At 47.9% G+C, this 19,056-nt stretch overlaps 2 protein-coding genes across 3 annotated transcripts; one reads left to right on the top strand and one right to left on the bottom strand.

Annotated features, from left to right (window-relative positions):
- Positions 1–3,907: 3,907 nt before the first annotated feature.
- TXNIP (thioredoxin interacting protein) lies at positions 3,908–7,156 on the top strand. 2 transcript variants are annotated; one of them, XM_064732622.1, is made up of 8 exons: positions 3,908–4,333; positions 4,874–4,946; positions 5,058–5,205; positions 5,479–5,581; positions 5,669–5,925; positions 6,018–6,174; positions 6,268–6,416; positions 6,504–7,156. In XM_064732622.1, exons 1-8 carry the CDS (start codon positions 4,084–4,086, stop codon positions 6,558–6,560), a joined length of 1,194 nt encoding a protein of 397 aa, XP_064588692.1. In that variant the 5' UTR covers positions 3,908–4,083; the 3' UTR covers positions 6,561–7,156. The 2 variants fall into 2 exon arrangements, with proteins under 2 accessions (XP_064588692.1, XP_064588691.1); XM_064732621.1 differs by having other exon boundaries at positions 6,268–7,150.
- A 3,708-nt stretch (positions 7,157–10,864) lies between these two features.
- Positions 10,865–19,017, bottom strand: POLR3GL (RNA polymerase III subunit GL). The gene is made up of 8 exons (XM_064732438.1): positions 18,744–19,017; positions 17,788–17,922; positions 16,641–16,770; positions 14,663–14,731; positions 14,517–14,573; positions 13,204–13,271; positions 11,865–11,978; positions 10,865–11,785 (listed from the first exon to the last, which is right to left on the bottom strand). The coding sequence occupies exons 1-8, from the start codon at positions 18,867–18,869 to the stop codon at positions 11,699–11,701; spliced, it is 786 nt and encodes a 261-aa protein (XP_064588508.1). The 5' UTR covers positions 18,870–19,017; the 3' UTR covers positions 10,865–11,698.
- Positions 19,018–19,056: the final 39 nt, after the last annotated feature.

The following is a 19,056-nucleotide window of genomic DNA, read 5'->3' as shown; positions in this document are numbered from 1 at the left end:
ACCAAATTATTATTATAATTATTGTTATATTTATAGTATAATTTTAAAAAATCTGTATATTTATATTATAAATATAAAGTATTATTTATACACAATATATAAATATATATTATATAAATATATAAAGATAAATATAGACATATATTAATATAATATAATATAATATAATATAATATAATATAATATAATATAATATAATATAATATAATATAATATAATATATACATATTAATATACTAAATGTATTCTATCAATGTATTAATGTATAATATTAATATATCAATACATGAATACATTATATCACTATATTAATATATTTAAAATATATGAATACTATTATATAAATAGATAAATACATCAACAGATAATATAAATATATTATATATTTACATTTCAAATATAAATGAGTACAGATAAATGTAAGTATATAATATATAAACATATAGAAAGAAATATATGCACGTATAATATAAATGTATTCTTTATATTTATATATTTAAATAAATATAAAAATATACAATATAAATATATATTTATATTTCAAATAGAAATGAATACAGATAAATATAATAAGTTATATATAAGTTATATATAAGTTATATATATAGAATAAGTTATATATATAGAATAAGTTATATATATATAAGTTATATATAAGTTGGCCAATAAGTATATAGTATGTAAACATATAATATAGAAATAAATATATACACATATAAAATGAATATAGTTTTATATTTTATTTTTATATAAATTAAAATTATAATTTAATTATAATTTAATTATAATTATAAATCCCTAATTCTCCATGAACCCATCATTTTTTTCCTAGTGGGAGACAACAGGGACCAGAGAAAAAAAAATCTGCATTTCCTCCATTGTGCACCAAGCAAGGAATAATTAATTCCCTCTCAAGGTGGAATTGTGTCCTGTGGCTTGGCAGGAGGGCAGTTTATGCCCCGGGGTTTATCCGGAGCTTTATCGGTTTATACGATCAGGTGTGAATTAACTCCGGGGGGAAGAAGGGCAGGAACAGCGCCAGGAGCAGCGGGACAAACAGCCCTGAAGGACAACTCCCAACAAAAACAACAGAAACCCAACAGAGCCTCCCTGGAAATGGCCGCCACTCCCATTTCCACCGCTGGCTCGCCCCATGGACATTGTTCTCCCTCCTGAGCTGGGAAAGGACCAAAACTGGGCAAAAAAATAAAGAGGAAAAGAGGAAATTGTTGGAGTGGAGTAATGCTGAATGTGAAATTCTGATTTACTCCTCAAATCCCTGCTGGAAAACAGGGCCAGGGCTCCATGGACATTGTAATTCCTCTGCATTTTCCTGAGGTGGGAAAGCACCAAAAACTGGGGGAAATAAAAGAGGAAAAATAGCAAATTCTTGTCTTGGAGTAATGCTGGTGTAGGGAGGGAAATCTGATAGTTTCTCAGAAACCAAAGTTTCCTTTGGAGGGGTTGGGAAGGAGGAGAAATTCTGTTTTAGTGCTCAAAACAGGGCCAGGGCTCCATGGACATTGTACTCGTTCCTCTGCATTTTCCTGAGGTGGGAAAGCACCAAAAACTGGGGAAAATAAAAGAGGAAAAAGATCAAAATTCCTGTCCTAGAGTGAGCAATGTTCATGGGAGAGAATTGTGATGGTTTCTCAGAAACCAAAGTCTCCTTTGGAGGGGTTGGGAAGGAGGAGAAATTCTGTTTTACTGCTCAAAACAGGGCCAGGGCTCCATGGACATTGCTCTCCTCTTTCCTCTGCTTTTTCCTGAGGTGGGAAAGCACCAAAAACTGGGGAAAAAAAAGAGGAAAAAGAGAAAAATCTTGTCCTGGAGTGAGCAAATCTGGTGTAGGGAAAGAAATCTGATGGTTTCTCAGAAACCAAAGTCTCCTTTGGAGGGGTTGGGAAGGAGGAGAAATTCTGTTTTAGTGCTCAAAACCAGGCCAGGGCTCCATGGACATTGCTCTCCTCTTTCCTCTGCTTTTTCCTGAGGTGGGAAAGCACCAAAAACTGGGGAAAAAAAAGAGGAAAAAGAGAAAAATCTGTCCTGGGAGTGAGCAATTGTTATGGGAGAGAATCTGATGGTTTCTCAGAAACCAAAGTCTCCTTTGGAGGGGTTGGGAAGGAGGAGAAATTCTGTTTTACTGCTCAAAACTGGGCCAGGGCTCCATGGACATTGTTCTCTTTCCTCTACTTTTTCCTGAGGTAGGAAAGCATCAAAAACTGGGGGGAAAAAAGAGGAAAAATAGCAAAATTCTGTCGTGGGAGTAGCAATGTTCAGGGAGAGAATCTGATAGGTTTCTTGAAACCAAAGTCTCCTTTGGAGGGGTTGGAAAGGAGGAGAAATTCTGTTTACTGCTCAAAACAGGGCCAGGGCTCCATGGACATTGCTCTCCTCTTCCTCTGTTTTTCCTGAGGTGGGAAAGCACCAAAAACTGTGGGAAAAAGAGGAAAAAAAATTGTGTCCTGGAGTGAGCAAATTTGGTGTAGGGAGAGAAATCTGATGTTTCTCAGAAACAAAGTTCCTTTGGAGGGGTTGGAAGGAGAAATTCTGTTTTAGTGCTCAAAATCCTGGGCACAGGGCTCATGCACATTGTTCTTCTTCATCTGTTTTTTCCTGAGGTGGGAAAGCACCAAAATTGGGGGGGAGAAAAATAGCAAATTCTTGTCGTGGAGTAATGCTGGTGTAGGGAGGGAAATCTGATAGTTTCTCAGAAATGAGTCTCTTTTGGAGGGGTTAGAAAGAAGGAGAAATTCTGTTTTAGTGCTCAAATCCCTGCTGGAAAACAAGGCCAGGGGTTATGGGATGGATTTGGGTGTTTGCTGCAGCTTGGGTCGATGTTTGTGAAGGATATTTTGGGGAAAAAGTGTCCCCAAGCTGAGTGGGAAGCAAAAAACACTCCCAGAAATACACCAGGAACAGGGAGGGAAGCCCAAATTCAAATTCCCCAAATTTAGGAGCCTCAAATTTGATGCTGAACCCCTAAACTCAGCCTAATTTACCCCAAATAACAGAGGGGAGTGTGTGCAGGGAAGAGTGAAAATACCACTGAGGTGGTGGGAACAGTCCCAAAAATACACCAGAAGGAGGAAAAAATACACCAGAAGGAGGGAGGGAACCCCCAAATTCAGGTTTTTATGCTGAACCCCCAAATTCACCCTTATTTACCCCAAATAATGAGCAGGGAATGTGTGCAGGGGGGGTGTGAAAACACCACCCAAGGCAGTGAGGGAACCCCTCAGAAGCAGCTGAGGGATTCCAGGGAATGGAAGCAGCAGAAAAGGGAAAATCCTGCCCAGATGAGTCTCCCCCAGTTTCATCCGTACCCCAAATCCGCCCTAATTAACCCAAATTAATAGGGGAGAGTTCACTGGGGGGGCTGAGGGAGGGCAATGGAGGCGCCCCCAGATTTCATTTCTCACACCCTGGATGGGGAGCAGGATTCTGAGGAAGGAGGTGAAGGCTCTCCACCCCTCAGGGCCCCTCAGGGCCGCTCCCAGTGCTCCCAGTACAACGCGGCCTGTCCCAAACTGGGAACAACACCCCCGTTCCCCCCCCCACCCTGGGAACATGACATCGTGTTCCGCGTTCGCCATTGGCCAGAGCCGCCGCCCATCCTCGCTCCCCATTGGCCCCCCGAGCTGTCACTCCACCCCCGTCCGTCCCGCCCCCGCTGAACACGCGCTGCTTTCCTTCACACGCTGTCCACGCTCCCCGGGCCCTGCTCTGATTGGTCAGTGCTGCCGTAAACAAGGCAGCGGCAGCCAATCAGCGCGCTGATCACGCGAGCAGCACGCCCGGCCACGCGCCCTCAGCGTGGCGGCCCCGAGAGCAACAGGCGCGGGCGGGGGTGGGCGGGGACCCCGAGCCTATAAAAGGTGGAGACAGCAGCGGCTCCCTCAGAGCGCTGAGGTCCCGGGGCAAGGAGCTCCTGTGGGAACTTCGCAGCGTCTCTCTAAACAAAGCCTCCACTCCCTTTTCCTTTTTTTTTTTTTTTGCCTCGGGCGGATTTTGTTGCCCTACAGGGATAAAACCCTGCAGCCTTTACTTGATCAAACCGTTCGTCCTCGTCCTACCCCAGCCATGGTGATGTTCAAGAAAGTGAAGAACTTCGCTGTGGCCTTCAGCGAGCCCGACAAGGTTTACTTCAGCGGGGACAAGGTGGCCGGGCGAGTGCTGGTGGAGGTGGCCGAGGTGACCCGTGTCACCGCCGTCAAGGTGCTGGCGTGTGGCGTGGCCAGGGTGACCTGGGCCAAGGGCCCGGCCCAGTGCCGGCAGGAGATGGAGTACCTGCGCTTCGAGGACGTGCTGGCCCTGGAGGAGCAGCCCACAGGTGAGGCCATGGGGCTGGAAAAGTGGTGAGGGTGGCTTTAAATATTGGTTTGTAAACCCAACCCAATTTAGGGGTTGGTCACAGAAGGGGTGTGGTGAGGCTGGATGGGGTAGGGGGTTTGGGAAAGGCACCCTTAGAACTCTTGATCACCAGCGCAGCCTTAACGGTGTGCCTGGAGTTTGGGAAAAATAACTAAATGTAGGAAAACTTAACAACTTGGCCAAGCCAAGTCGAAGTTTAGGAGCGAAAGGACAAAATCAGAGCCTGGGGAGCTGCTGTGGTGTGTTGTGACTCCACAGGGGTTGGGAACACCGGTGGCACGGTCAGGGCCGGGCACAGGATCACACCCTGGGGCTGGAGCTGGGAGATAAAGGGGAAGCTGGAGCTGGGGTGGAGCCAGCGGGACACTCAGCTCTGCCCCGGGGTGTTGGTGAGGTGCAGGCAGAGAACACGGGGTTCCCGGGGTGTGCACAGGGCTTGGCCAACACCCTCGGAGCTCAGGATCACCCTGACGATTTCCCTGCCCTTTTCCTCCTCCAGATGACGACGGCTCAGTCATCCTGAGACCCGGCAACAAGTACGAGTACAAATTCGGCTTCGAGCTGCCCCAGGGGTGAGTATGAGGCAGCAGCTGCCACTGGGGTTGAATCAAACTGGAATTAAACTGGAATTAAACTGGAAAATGGCTGTTTTGGCTCTGGAGTGACCCCCTGTTTGTCTGCAGGCCGCTGGGCACCACGTTCAAGGGCAAGTATGGCTCTGTGGATTACTGGGTGCAGGCGTCTCTGGAGCGCCCGGCCTGCCCCGCTCAGCTGATCAAGAAACGCTTCGAGGTGATGGATCCTGTGGATGTGAACACCCCGGAACTGCTGGTGAGCCCCTTTTCTCTCTCAGAGCTGGTGAGAAAAGCCCTTGGGGGGGAGGGTCAGCCCAAGCCAGTGGTGGCTTTAATCAGATCTGAGCGGGATTAAGGGTGGGATTAAGGAGGTGTGGATAATTCCAGAAACTGACACTGGGTGGGGCGTGTTGGGCACTCCAGGGGAATTCGAGGCTCGGTTGCAAAAAGGGGAAGGAAGAAAAGGAGGAAGGAAGGGTTGGAAGGACAAGATGGGGCCAGTGTTTGACTGTTCCTTCTCTCCCCACAGTCTCCAGTTGCAGCCAAAAAGGAGAAGAAAGTGTCGTGCATGTTCATCCCCGACGGCCGCGTGTCTGTCAGCGCCCAGATCGACAGGAAAGGCTTCTGTGAAGGTGAGGATTGATGGGAACGGGGAACTGCAGTGGGGGAACCTCGGGGAAACCCCAAACCCCTTTAACAGTCGGTCATTGCCTTGGCAGGTGACGAGATCTGCATCAATGCCGACTTTGAGAACACCTGCTCGCGCATCGTGGTGCCCAAGGCCGCCATCGTGGCCAAGCACACCTACCTGGCCAACGGGCAGACCAAGGTGTTCTCCCAGAAACTCTCGTGCGTTCGTGGCAACCACATCATCTCGGGCACCTCCGAGTCGTGGCGTGGCAAAACCATCCGTGTGAGGAAGCTGAAACCTTCCATCCTGGGCTGCAACATCCTCAGGGTGGAGTATTTCCTGCAGGTGAGTTCTTATCTTTTAGTTTGCCTGGGGATTTTTTATCTTGGGGGGTTTTGTGCTACAGATCTCTAAGTTTTGGGGTTTTGTTGTTTCAGATTTATGTCAGCGTTCCAGGCTCCAAGAAAATCATCCTGGAGCTGCCCCTGGTGATCGGGAGCCGCTCTGGCATCGGCAGCCGCAGCTCCAGCATGGCCAGTCAGACCAGTTCCGAGATGAGCTGGGTGGACCTGAACCTGCCCGATGCTCCCGAGGGTGAGTTGGGGTGGGATCCCCTGTCCGGAGTGTGTGGAACCCCCTCAGTGATGTCCCAGCCGAGCTCATCGGCGTTTTCCTGCCTCTCCACAGCTCCCCCGTGCTACCTGGACATCGTGCCCGAGGATCACCGCCTGGAGAGCCCCACCACGCCCCTGCTGGACGATCCCGACGGCTTCGACAGCCCCATCTTCATGTACGCGCCCGAGTTCAAGTTCATGCCGCCGCCCACCTACACGGAGGTGAGCACGGCAGCGGCGCCGGGGGAGCCGGGCCGGGCTGGGGCCGCGCTCACCGGGGCAGGTTCCTCACCCTCGTGCTGCCCGCAGGTGGATCCCTGCGTGCCCAACAACAACAACAACAACAACGGCAACACCGTGCAGTGAGCTCCGCACCCACACCCGGGGCTCTGAGCCCGCAGCGCGTCTGGAAAAGGGAAAAATGTCACATTCCTGAGGAGCTGCTGCGGAATTGCTGCACTTCCCGAGGAATTCCTGCACTTCCCGAGGAATTCCTGCACTTCCCGAGGAATTCCTGCGCTCCCAGGAGCTGCTGCGCTCCCAGGAATCGCCGCGTTCCCGAGCAATTCCTGCGCTCCCCAACTCAAATCTCGAGGGACAAAAAAAATCCCTCAGGGACTGTGGGGAGAGACCGAGCGGATCCAGCCGGGAGATCTCGGCTGTCGCGGTGCTCGTCCTGTCGTGACAGGGCCAGGCAGGGAGTTGTGGTTTTTAATGAATTCCAGCTTCATTTCGGGACTCTGGGCGCTCCCGCCGAGGGCAGCAGGGGGCGCTGTGACATCGTGAATCCGTCCTGTCGCGACACAGCGTTGGTGTCACGACCTTTTGTACTCTGGTTTTGTACATAGCGTATCGGGGAGGGGTGGGGGGGAAAGCACAAAAATGCAAATTTTGTACTTTTACTGGCCCCTGGGGGGCAAAGTTTGTAATAAAGTTGTAATAAATAAATGAAATTATTCCGTTGTCTCGTGTGTGTCTCCGGGGGTGGGAGGATGGCAGGAACCCCCTTGGAATCAGGATGGAAATAAATTGTTTTCCCAATTTTTGGTTTCTTCCAGAGGGGTTTTGGTTTGTTTTTTCCTGGGAGCAGACCAAGAGGGATTTTTTGTTTTTTCCAGAGAGGAAAAGCAAAAAAAGCTGAGGAGAAAAAAAGTAATAAAAGGAGGGAAACTGAGGCACAGAGAGATGGAAACAAAGTGGGGAAACTGAGGCAGGAACTGTTATGCTGCCTTTTTTTTCTGGTGCTTCTGAGGTTTTCCTGTTCTTTTTCAGGAGAAAAAAAAAGTTAAAAAAATAGTACAAAGAAGGGAAACTGAGGCACAGAGGGGGGGTGCAGAGTGGGGAAACTGAGGCACAAACTGCTTTACCTGCATTTTTATGGGGGGGTTTGGGGGGTTTTCCTGTTTTTCCAGGGGAAAAAAAAAAGAAAAAAAATCGAGCAGAAAACAGTGCCAAGAAGGGAAACTGAGGCACGGAGAGGTTGGAAAACAGAGTGGGGAAACTGAGGCACGAACTGCTTTTCCTGCATTTTTCTGGGGGAGCTTCTGGGAGGTTTTCCTGCTTTTTCCAGGGTAAAAAAGGCAAAAAAATCGGAGCAGGAAAACAGTGCCAAGAAGGGAAACTGAGGCACAGAGATGAAATAGGCAGAATGGGGAAACTGAGGCAGGAACTGCTTTTCCTGCCTTTTTTTCTGCAGGGGGTTCTGGGGTTTTCCTGGTTTTTCCAGGGGAAAAAAGGCAAAAAAAATCTGAGCAGAAAAACAGTGCCAAGAAGGGAAACTGAGGCACGGAGAGGTTGGAAAACAGAGTGGGGAAACTGAGGCACGAACTGCTTTTCCTGCCATTTTCTGGGGTTTTCCTTGTTTTTCCAGGGGGAAAAAAAGCAAAAAATCTGAGCAGAAAAACAGTGCAAAGAAGGGAAACTGAGGCACGGAGAGACTGGAAAACAGAGGGAAAAGAGAGTGGGGAAACTGAGGCAGGAACTGCTTTTCCTGCCTTTTTTTTCTGAGATTTTCCTGGTTTTTCCATGGGAAAAAAGGCAAAAAAAAAGCTGAGCAGAAAAACAGTGCCAAGAAGGGAAACTGAGGCACGGAGAGGTTGGAAAACAGAGCGGGGAAACTGAGGCAGGAACTGCTTTTCCTGCATTTTTCTGGGGGGCTTTCTGGGAGGTTTTCCTGCTTTTTCCAGGGTAAAAAAGGCAAAAAATCGGAGCAGGAAAACAGTGCAAAGAAGGGAAACTGAGGCACGGAGAGATTAAAACAGGCTGGGGGTGCAGAGTGGGGAAACTGAGGCACGAACTGCTTTTCCTGCATTTTTTCTGAGATTTTCCTGATTTTTCCAGGGTAAAAAAGGCAAAAAATCTGAACAGAAAAACAGTGCCAAGAAGGGAAACTGAGGCACGGAGAAGTTGGAAAACAGAGCGGGGAAACTGAGGCAGGCCTGATTTTCCAGCCTTTTTTTGGCCCTGCTGCCGGAGCAGCGCCCCAGGCTCCATTTGGGGATGTGGGTGAAAGGTCCCAAAACCGAGGCCACGACCTTGGCCTGGCTCCCCCAACTCTCTCCCACTTGGAGCCCCCCCAAAAATCGCTGGGTTGGCTCCTCCCCATCCCCCCCCCCCGGCTTTATCCCGTTTTTTTTTTTTATGGAATTTGAGCCATTTTTGGACAACGGCCAAGGAGGGAAAAGGTCACCCTGCCCTGGGCCAGGCGGGCTGGGCTGACGGAAAGGGGAGGCACAAACAGCACCAAAAATAAAGGAAACGCTCCCAGAAAGCACCAAAATTTTAGGGAGAAACTTCCAGAGCACCCCCAAAAATCTGGGAGACACCCCAGTCCCCTCCTGGTCATCCCACCCCCATAAATTATTTATTTTTCCCCATGAATTTGGTTTTTTTTTTTCTCTGAAATTGCTCATTTTCCCCCCTGAAACTGTTGGTTTTTTTCCCTCCTAAAATTGTTGATTTTTCACACTGAAATTGTTGGGTTTTCCCCCCTAAAAATATTGATTTTCCCCCCTGAAATTGTTGATTTTCCCTCCCTGAAACTGCTCATTTTTCCACCCTGAAATTGTTCATTTTTTCCCCTGAAGTTGCTGATTTTTTCCCCTGGAAAAATTTATTTTACCCCCCTGGAATTGTTGATTTTCCCCACCTGAAATTGTTGATTTTTCCTTCTGAAATTGCTGATTTTTCCCCCCTTAAAATTGTTGCTCTTTCCTCCCCGAAATGTTCTCCTTTCCCCCCTAAATTGTTGATTTCCCTCCTAAATCTTTATTTTTACCCTCCTGAAATTGTGATTTTCCCCCTAAAATTGCTGAATTTTCCCCCTAAAATAGCTGATTTTTCCCCCCTAAAATTGCTGATTTTTCCCCCTAAAATTGCTGATTTTTCCCCCTAAAATTGTTGATTTTTCCCCCTAAAATTTACTGATTTTCCCCCTAAAATTGCTGATTTTCCCCCCTAAAATTGTTGATTTTTCCCCCTAAAATTGCTGATTTTCCCCCCTAAAATTGCTGATTTTTCCCCCTAAAATGCTCCACCCCAGGGGCTGAACTCTGCCCCCCCCTCCCCATTTTACAGCCCTAATTAAACCAATTAAGGCCATAAACTTTCCTCATTATTCCTGTGGGTTCAGCCTGACCCTCCCTGGGTTTTTTTTTGGGATTTTGGGAAACTCCAGAATTTCCAAACTGGGGGCAAAATTTGGGGTGGGGACCCTCAGAAACGGGGAAACTGAGGCACAGAGATGGGGGTGACCAAACCCAAAGGATTTGGGTTTAAGGGGACAAATCCCACCCTTAAAATTAAATTTTTTCACTGGAAAAGAGGAAAAAAAAGGGGTAAAAAATGGTTTGGAAGTTGAGAATGGCTGGAATGTTCGTGAGCACAAACAGGAACTGGAGCATGTGAGCAGCCCTGAGGCACAAACAAACCCCAGGGTGAGAGAAAACCTCTCCTTCCTGCTCAAAAACCCAACCCTGAACTTCCCCAAAACTCCTCACCCTCACCCCAAAATATTTATCCCCATTTAAAATATCCCCCCTCTAAAAAAAAGCTGTTTTTCCCCACCAAAAAATGTCTCTCCCCCCAAAAAAATCCACATTTTCTCAACCCAAAAAGTCATCCCTGAAAAAAAAAAAAATTGCTTTTTCCTCCCCCAAAATCCACCTTATCACCTAAACCCTAAAATGTTATTTAAAAATACACCTTGCTCCTCCAAAATTTCCACAGTAAACCAAAGTTTCCTCCGTCAAAAATGCACATTCCACCCAAAACATATTTTTCCCTCCCCAAAAATAGATTTTTCCCCCCTCAAAAAGACATCTTGACCTACAAGAAGTTACTTTTCCCTCCCCAAAACTCCACCTTTACTCCCCAAAAATCCACCTTGTCAACCCAAAAAATAGTTTTCCCCTAAAAAAACTTCTCGTTTTTTTCAAACAAGTTTTTTTTTTTTCAAAAACCATTTTTTCCACCCGAAAAAAACCACCTTCCTCTCCCCATAAAACTTTTCCTTCTAAAATATCTTTTCCTTCTTTATAAAAACACATTTTCCACCTCAAAAAAAATCAAATTTTAGCCCCCCCAAAAGTCTTTTCCCCATTTTAATTCCTCTTAGCCTCTGGTAACCCCCTTATCCAACCCCCCTGAGTAAAAAACACCAAAAGCTGAGCCAGAAATACCAAAAATATTTTAAAATTCACACAAAATTCACCCAAAAAAAGCCCCAAAATTTGAGGGGGTCCCGCCCCCCCCACCCCGGGCCTGGAGCGCCGGCGCCGCCTGGTGGTGACAAAGGGAATGACAGGACAAGGGGGACCCCAATGTCCCCAAGGGGGGAACGGGGACCCCAATGCACCCCAATGTCCCCAAGGGGACCCCAATGTCACCCCAATGTCTCCAAAGGCGGAATAGGGACCCCAATGCACCCCAATGTCCCCAAGGGGACCCCAATGTCACCCCAATGTCCTCAAGGGGACCCCAATGTCACCCCAATGTCCCCAAGGGGAGGAACAGGGACCCCAATAGGATGGGCCCGGTCGGGGTGCTCAGTTTTAGGGTCAGTGCCCATTTTGGGTTCAGTGCCCATTTTGGGGATCATTGCCCATTTTTGGGGTCAATGCCAGTTTTTAGGGTCAGTGCTCATTTTTGGGGTCAGTACCCGTTTTTGGGGTTCAGTGCCCCTTTCGGGGTCAGTACCCATTTTGGGGTGCCCGTTTTTGGGGTCAGTACCCATTTTGGGGTGCCCATTTTGGGGTCAGTGCCCGTTTTTGGGGTGCAGTGCCCCTTTCGGGGTCAGTACCCATTTTTGGGGTCAGTACCCATTTTGGGGTGCCCATTTTTGGGGTTCAGTGCCCCTTTCGGGGTCAGTACCCCTTTTGGGGTGCCCATTTTTGGGGTCAGTACCCATTTTTGGGGTCAGTACCCATTTTGGGGTGCCCATTTTGGGGTCAGTACCCATTTTTGGGGTGCAGTGCCCGTTTTTGGGGTGCAGTGCCCCTTTGGGGTCAGTACACGGCCTCGTCGCCGTTGTCGTCGCTGTCGGGCCCGAAGCTCTCCCCGTTGTCGAAGTAGGACAGCACGTAGTCGGTCTCCTGAGGGCACAGAGGGGGCTCGGGTGGCACCTGGGGACCCCCCCGAGCACCCACAAACCCCCAGGGCCCCCTCGGTCACCTCCTCGTGCTCTTCCTCATCGTACTCCTCCTCCTCCTCCTCCTTGCCTTCCTCCTCCTCCTCCTTCTCCTCCTCCTCCTCGGATGTCACCTCCTCCTCCTTCTTCTCCAGGCTCTGAGGGGACAAAAAAAAACCCCAAATTCACCCATTGGAATTCACATTTTCTGGAAAAATCCCTTCGATTTTCCCTGAAAAAATTCCAGGATTTCTCTCCTGGGAAGCTGAGAAACATCAGAAAAATGAAAACAATTCTGATCTCATTTGCTTCTCCTGTGTTTTGCTCATGTGGAAGAAGTTTGGATTGTTTGATTCTGCTGTGAGTTGTTTTGATTAATTACCAATTAGTGCCAAACTGTGTCAAGACTCTAGAAAGAGTCACAAGTTTTTATTAATATTTTTTTTCATTATTGTATTTTATCTTTTTTTCATTATTATCTTCTTATCTTTTCATTATTCTATTTTCTTACTTTTCAGTATCTTTTCTGTATTCTTTAGTATAGTATTGCATTTTAAAATACAATATAGTATTATAAATAATACTAGATATTGCTATATATAGGACTAATATATAATATATAATATATTCATTAATAAAATATATATTAATAACTATACTACATTAATATATTATAGTATATTACTATGTACTATAATATATAAAATTATAGTATATATTATATACACTATAGTATATATAATACTATATATTAAATAGATATTTTTAATACTATATATTAAATAATACTGTATATAAAATATATATAAAAAATACATACTTTATATAAAATGTATATAAAACATATATATAAAGTATATATATATAAAATATAAAAAATATATATAAAAAGTAATAAATTAGCCTTCTACAAACACACTATAGTATAGTATAGTATTTTAAAATACAACATAGTATTATAAATTCCATTAAATTATGTATATATTATAAATTTATAGATATAAATTTATATAAAGTAATAAATTAGCCTTCTGAGAACACACTATAGCATAGTATAGTATTTTTAAATAAAATACAGTATTATAAAGGAATAAATAGCATTTTTAAATATAATGTAGTATTATAAATTATTAAATTAGCCTTCTGAGAACATAGTATAGTATATTATAGTACAGTATAGTATAGTACAGTATTTTTAAATACAATATAGCATTATAAAGTATTATAAATTTATACAGTGTTATATAGTATCATAAAGTATTATAAATTGTATTATAAAGTATTATAAATTTATTATGAACTGAATCAGCCCTCTGAGAGCCTGGGGTCAGATCCCTCACCCCTGCCAACCCAACCCAACCAGCCGCAGCTTCCCCTCCGTACCTCGAGCTTCTTGATGGCCTCGTCCTTGTCCAGCGCCACCTGCGGCTTGGGGACAGGCCCGGGGGCACCTGGGGGGCACAGGGCGGGGTCACCCCTGGGGACAACGGGGACACCGGGGGGACAATGGGGACACGGGGGACAGGGCGGGGTCACCCCGGGGACAATGGGGACACCCGGGGGGACAGGGCGGGTCACCCTGGGGACAATGGGGACACCAGGGGGGACAGGACAGGGACACTCACGGGGACACCGGGGTGACAGGCGGGGTCACTCACGGGGACACCGGGGGGGACAGGGCGGGGTCACTCAATGGGGACACCGGGGGGACAGGGCGGGGTCACTCATGGGGACAACGGGGACACCGGGGGGACAGGGCAGGGTCACCCCCAAGGACACCGGGGGGGACAGGGCGGGGTCACTCAATGGGGACAACGGGGGGGACAGGGCGGGGTCACCCCCAGGGGACACCGGGGGGGACAGGGCGGGGTCACTCAATGGGGACACCGGGGGGGACAGGGCGGGGTCACTCACGGGGACACCCGGGGGGACAGGGCGGGGTCACTCAATGGGGACACCGGGGGGGGGACAGGGCAGGGTCACTCAATGGGGACAACGGGGGGAGATAGGGCAGGGTCACTCACGGGGGACAACGGGGACACCAGGGGGGGACAGGGCAGGGTCACTCAATGGGGACACTGGGGGGACAGGGCAGGGTCACCCTGGGACAACGGGGACACCGCGGGGACAGGGCGGGGTCACTCAATGGGGACAACAGAGACACTGGGGGGGATAGGGAGGGGTCACTCACGGGGACACCGGGGGGACAGGGCAGGGACACCCCTGGGGACAGGGACAACGGGGACACCGGGGGGACAGGGCGGGGTCACTCAATGGGGACACCGGGGGGGACAGGGCAGGGTCACCCCCGGGGGACAATGGGGACACTGGGGGGACAGGGCGGGGTCACTCAGTGGGGACACCGGGGGGGACAGGGCAGGGTCACTCAATGGGGACAATGGGGACACCAGGGGGGACAATGGGGACACCGGGGGGGACAGGGCGGGTCACTCACGGGGACACCGGGGGGGGGACAGGGCGGGGTCACCCCTGGGGACAATGGGGGGGACAGGGCAGGGACACTCAATGGGGGACAATGGGGACAATGGGGGGGACAGGGCAGGGACACTCATGGGGGACAATGGGGACACCGGGGGGACAGGGCGGGGTCACTCAATGGGGACACCGGGGGGGGGGGATAGGGCAGGGTCACTCACGGGGACACCGGGGGGGGGGGACAGGGCGGGGTCACTCACGGGCCTTGCGCAGCCGCCGCACGCGGATCTTCAGCTCCCGCGGGAGCCGCCGCCAGTCTGGGGGGGCAAAATTGGGGTTGGGGGGACCCCAAAAAAACCCCACGTGCCCCCCAGGACTCCCGTGTGTCCCCTCCTGTGTCACCCACCTGGGTTCCAGTCGATGGCGTTGTCCACAGGGCTGGAGAGCTGGTACTTGTCCGAGTAGCGCTCGATGTCTGCGGGGGCATTTGGGGACATTTTGGGGGATTTGGGGAGATTCTGGGGGATTTTGGGGACATTTTGGGGGCTTTGAGGACACTCTGGGGGGACTTGGGGACATTCTGGGGGATTTGAGGACACTCTGGAGGACTTGGGGACATTTTGGTTGGGGGATTTGAGGATACTCTGGGGGGGATTTGGGGACATTTTGGGGGATTTGGGGACATTTTGGGGGGATTTGAGGACATTCTGGGGGATTTGGGGACATTTTGGTTGGGGGCTTTGAGGACACTCTGGGGGGATTTGGGGACATTTTGGGGACATTTGGGGGATTTGGGGACACTCTGAGGGATTTGGGGACATTTTGGGGGCTTTGAGGACACTCTGGGGGGACTTGGGGACATTTTGGTTGAGGGATTTTGGGAATTCTGGGGGATTTGAGGACACTCGGGGATTTGGGGACATTTTGGGGGCTTTGAGGACACTCTGGGGGGATTTGGGGACACTCTGAGGGATTTGGGGACTCTTAGGGGGATTTGGGGACATTCTGGGGAATTTGGGGACATTTTGGGGGGATTTGGGGACATTTGGGGGGATTTGGGACATTCTGAGGGGGTTTGGGGACAGCCACCCCCAGGTGGTGCAGCTGGGGGGCATAAACGGGGGGATAAAATAGGGGGGATAAAAAATGGGAATAAATAATGGGGGATAAAATGGGGAATAAAATAGGGGGACAAAATGGGGAATAAATAATGGGGGGATAAAATGGGGGAAAAATTGGGAGGATAAATAATGGGGGGATACAATGGGGGAATAAAATCGGGGGAATAAAATAGGGAAGAGAATGGGGGGAATAAGATGGGGGAAATAAAATGAGGGAATAAAATGGGGTAATAGAATGAGGGAGATAAATAATGGGAATAAAATGGGGGATAAAAGGGTGGAATAAATAATGGGGAAAAATGGGAGGAAATAAAATGGGGGGAAATAAATAATGGGAATGAAATGGGAATGAAATGGGGGGAATAAAATGGGGAGAATATAATGGGGGGGAATAAAATGGGAGGGATAAAAGGGACAGGAATAAATAATGGGAATAAAATGGGAATGAAATGGGGGGGTAATGAAAATGGAGGGAATAAAATGGGGGGGAATATAACGGGGGGGATAAAAGGGGTGGGAATAAATAATGGGAATCAAACGGGGGAAATAAAATGGGGGGAATAAAATGGGAGGATAAATAATGGGAATAAAATGGGAATGGAATGGAATGGAATGGGGGGAATAACATGGGGGGGAATATAATGGGGGATAAAATGGGAGGGAATAATTAATAGGAATAAAAAGGGGAAAATAATATAGAGGGGAATAAAATGGGGGGAATGAAATGGGGGAAATAAAATGGGAGGGAATAAAATGGGGAAATAAATAATGGGAATGAAATGGGAATGAAATGAGGGGAATACAATGGGGGGAATAAAAGGGGGGGAATACAATGGGGAGAAATAAAATGAGGGGGAATAAGTAATGGGAATAAAATGGGAATGAAATGGGGGGATAAGTAATGGGAATAAAATGGGGGGACAAAAGGGGGGGAATAAATGGGAATGAAATGGGGGGAATAAAATGTGGGGGAATACAATGGGGGGATAAAAGGGATGGGAATGAAATGGGGGGAATACAATGGGGGGGGATAAACGGGATGGGAATAAAACGGGAATGAAATGGGGGGAATAAAATGGGGGGACAAAACGGGGGGGAATAAATGGGAATAAAATGGGAATAAAACGGGAATGAAATGAGGGGAATACAATGGGGGGAATGAAATGGGGGGGCCGCAGGTGAGCTCTGCAGCAGCCCCGGATCCGCAGCCCGGGCTCAGCCCCCTCCCGTCCCCGGGCACAGCGGTGCCGGTGGTGCCGGTACCTCTGCGGGGCGCCCCCGGTTTGACGAAGTACGGGAGCCCCTTCATGGCCCGGCGCAGCTCCTGCTTCAGCGCCAGCATGTACTCGCCCTCCTCGCCCCCGGGCAGCGGCGCCGCGCGGCGCTCCAGGGCCTGCGGGACCGGGAAAAAATGGATAAAAATGGATATTTTATCATTGGGTTTTGGCAAATAAGGAAATTAATGTTACACCAGTTATGGTAGAAATTGATGCGGTGTTAATTTTCTTAAGTAGCATGTTCTAGGTTTTATATATATTATATACTAAATTATATCAAATATTATCCAAATTTTTATTACTCTAATTACATTGCTATTTTCATAGCAATATAATAATATTATTATCATTATACTATTACATTATTATTTATTAATAGCATATATTAGTATTACATAATTTATTATATTACTATATTACTATATAATGTATTTGTAGTATTTATTAGTATTATATAATTATTTCTTGTATTATAATACCATTATACTATTATAAAACTTATAATTATTATTAGTATTTATTATTACTATAATATTTAATATTTTATTATCATTTATTGTATTATGACATCATTATAATATATAATTTATTATTATTATTTATTGTTAGTATTTATTATTGCTATATTATTTAATAGAATGAAGTGTTATTATTAGCATTGTTATTATTATTATTTTCCTATTATTTTTCTGTTATTATTTTCCTACATTCATTTCCTAATATTATTTCCCTACTATTATTTATTAGCATTTATTAGTATTACGTTATTATTTATTGTACTATTATATCATTATACTATTATATAACTGATTATCATTATTTGTTAGTATTTATTATAACTAATATTATATATATTAGTTTATATACATTAATATATATAATATATATATATTAGTATATGTATTATTTGTAATAATATATATACTAATATATATTATAATATACTATATAATAATATATATACTATATAATAATATATATACTATAATAATATATATACTAATATATATTGTTACTAAAATAATAATAATGATAATGATAATAATAATAATAATTTCCTATTAAACTTTTACAATTTTAAAACCAACTGATTGGGGTTTCCCCCCCGGGGCCCGCGTTACCGGAGGACTCACCGGGAAGAGCGGCGCTGGCTGCAGGGTGGGCGGCGGCAGCGCGTCCCCCTTACCGATGCCCACGGCCTCCACGTTAAACGTCATCTGCCCCCGGCCCCGGCCGCGGCCCCGGCCCGCCATGGCGACCCCGGCCCGCTGGGGACAACCGGGGACACGTTATCAACCTCAAAAAAAAATCACATTTCATCCCTCCCCCAAAACCCCTTTCCCTGTTTATAATCCTTCTTAGCTCCGGGTAACCCCTTTATCCAACCCCCCTGGGTAAAAAGCAGCAAAAGCTGAGCCAGAAGTACCAAAAATATTTTTAAATTCACATAAAATCCACCCAAAAAAAAGCCCCCCAAAATTTGGAGGGGGTCCTGCCGGGCCTGGAGCAGCGGCGCCACCTGGTGGTGACAAAGGGAATGACAGGACAAGGGGGACCCCAATGTCCCCAATGGGGGAACGGGGACCCCAATGTCACCCCAATGTCCCCAACGGGGGAACAAGAATTTCAATGTCCCCAAGGGGACCCCAATGTCCCCAAGGAGACCCCTTGGCATCGCCGTTCTGCCCGGTGCCGGTGATGCCCCAAGTGCCGCTGCCCAGCTCGGTTCGCCCCTCGGTCCGGTCCCGGTGCCTCTTTCACTCACTCTCGGTCCCGGTCCCGGTTGTTCCCCACGGACATGGTTATCCCCCATCCCGGTTCCACCCCGTTCTCGGTCCCGGTGCTCCCCGGTGTCGTTTCTTCCCCCTCCCCAAAGCTGCTGCCGGTGCTGACCCCAGTCCCGGTGTCCCCCCGGTCCCCATCCTTGTCCCGGTACCCTGTCTCTGTGCACCCCCCAGTCCCGATGGCCTCCCCCAGTGGCTCCCGGTCTCGGTCTCCGTCTCCATCCCCGTTCCTGGGTGCTCCCGGTGGCCCTCCCGCTCCCGGTGTCTCCTTATACCCCGGCCCCGGTCCCGATATCCCCTCGTACCCCGGTCCCGGTCTCCCCTCGTGCTCCCGGTTCCGCTCCCGGTGTCGCTCCCGGTACCAGCCCCGCTCTGCGCAAGCGCAATCGCTCCCCACGTGTGCGCGGCCGCCGTAGCCCCGCCTTGCGCATAGGGGGCGGAGCTTTAATGCAAACCCCGCGCTGATTGGCGGCTCAGAAAGAGGGGCGGGGCCCAGAGCGGGATCACCGGAGGGGGCGGGGCCGTGGGTGTGGGGTGGGAACGGGGGGCTCAAAAAGGGGGATGGAATGTGGATAAAAAATGGGGGAAAAATTGATTAAAACTGGATCAAAAGGGGAT

This window comes from Zonotrichia leucophrys, chromosome 25 (assembly GCF_028769735.1).
Source record: "Zonotrichia leucophrys gambelii isolate GWCS_2022_RI chromosome 25, RI_Zleu_2.0, whole genome shotgun sequence".
In the NCBI taxonomy this organism is placed as follows: domain Eukaryota; kingdom Metazoa; phylum Chordata; class Aves; order Passeriformes; family Passerellidae; genus Zonotrichia; species Zonotrichia leucophrys.
Note: the sequence above shows the minus strand (reverse complement) of the source record. Positions and strands in the feature narration are given on the sequence as shown.

What these genes read in the sequence shown, in the direction of transcription:
- TXNIP (XM_064732621.1), top strand. Translation starts at nt 4,084, where the DNA reads ATGGTGATGTTCAAGAAAGTGAAGAACTTCGCTGTGGCCTTCAGCGAG. An exon ending in GGCTTCGAGCTGCCCCAGGG is followed by an intron (nt 4,947 to 5,057) that starts GTGAGTATGAGG and finishes GTTTGTCTGCAG; the next exon opens with GCCGCTGGGCACCACGTTCA. An exon ending in CAGGAAAGGCTTCTGTGAAG is followed by an intron (nt 5,582 to 5,668) that starts GTGAGGATTGAT and finishes TTGCCTTGGCAG; the next exon opens with GTGACGAGATCTGCATCAAT.
- POLR3GL (XM_064732438.1), bottom strand. Translation starts at nt 18,869, where the DNA reads ATGCGCAAGGCGGGGCTACGGCGGCCGCGCACACGTGGGGAGCGATTG. An exon ending in AGCCAGCGCCGCTCTTCCCG is followed by an intron (nt 16,771 to 17,787) that starts GTGAGTCCTCCG and finishes CCGGTCCCGCAG; the next exon opens with GCCCTGGAGCGCCGCGCGGC. An exon ending in ATGAGGAAGAGCACGAGGAG is followed by an intron (nt 11,786 to 11,864) that starts GTGACCGAGGGG and finishes CTGTGCCCTCAG; the next exon opens with GAGACCGACTACGTGCTGTC.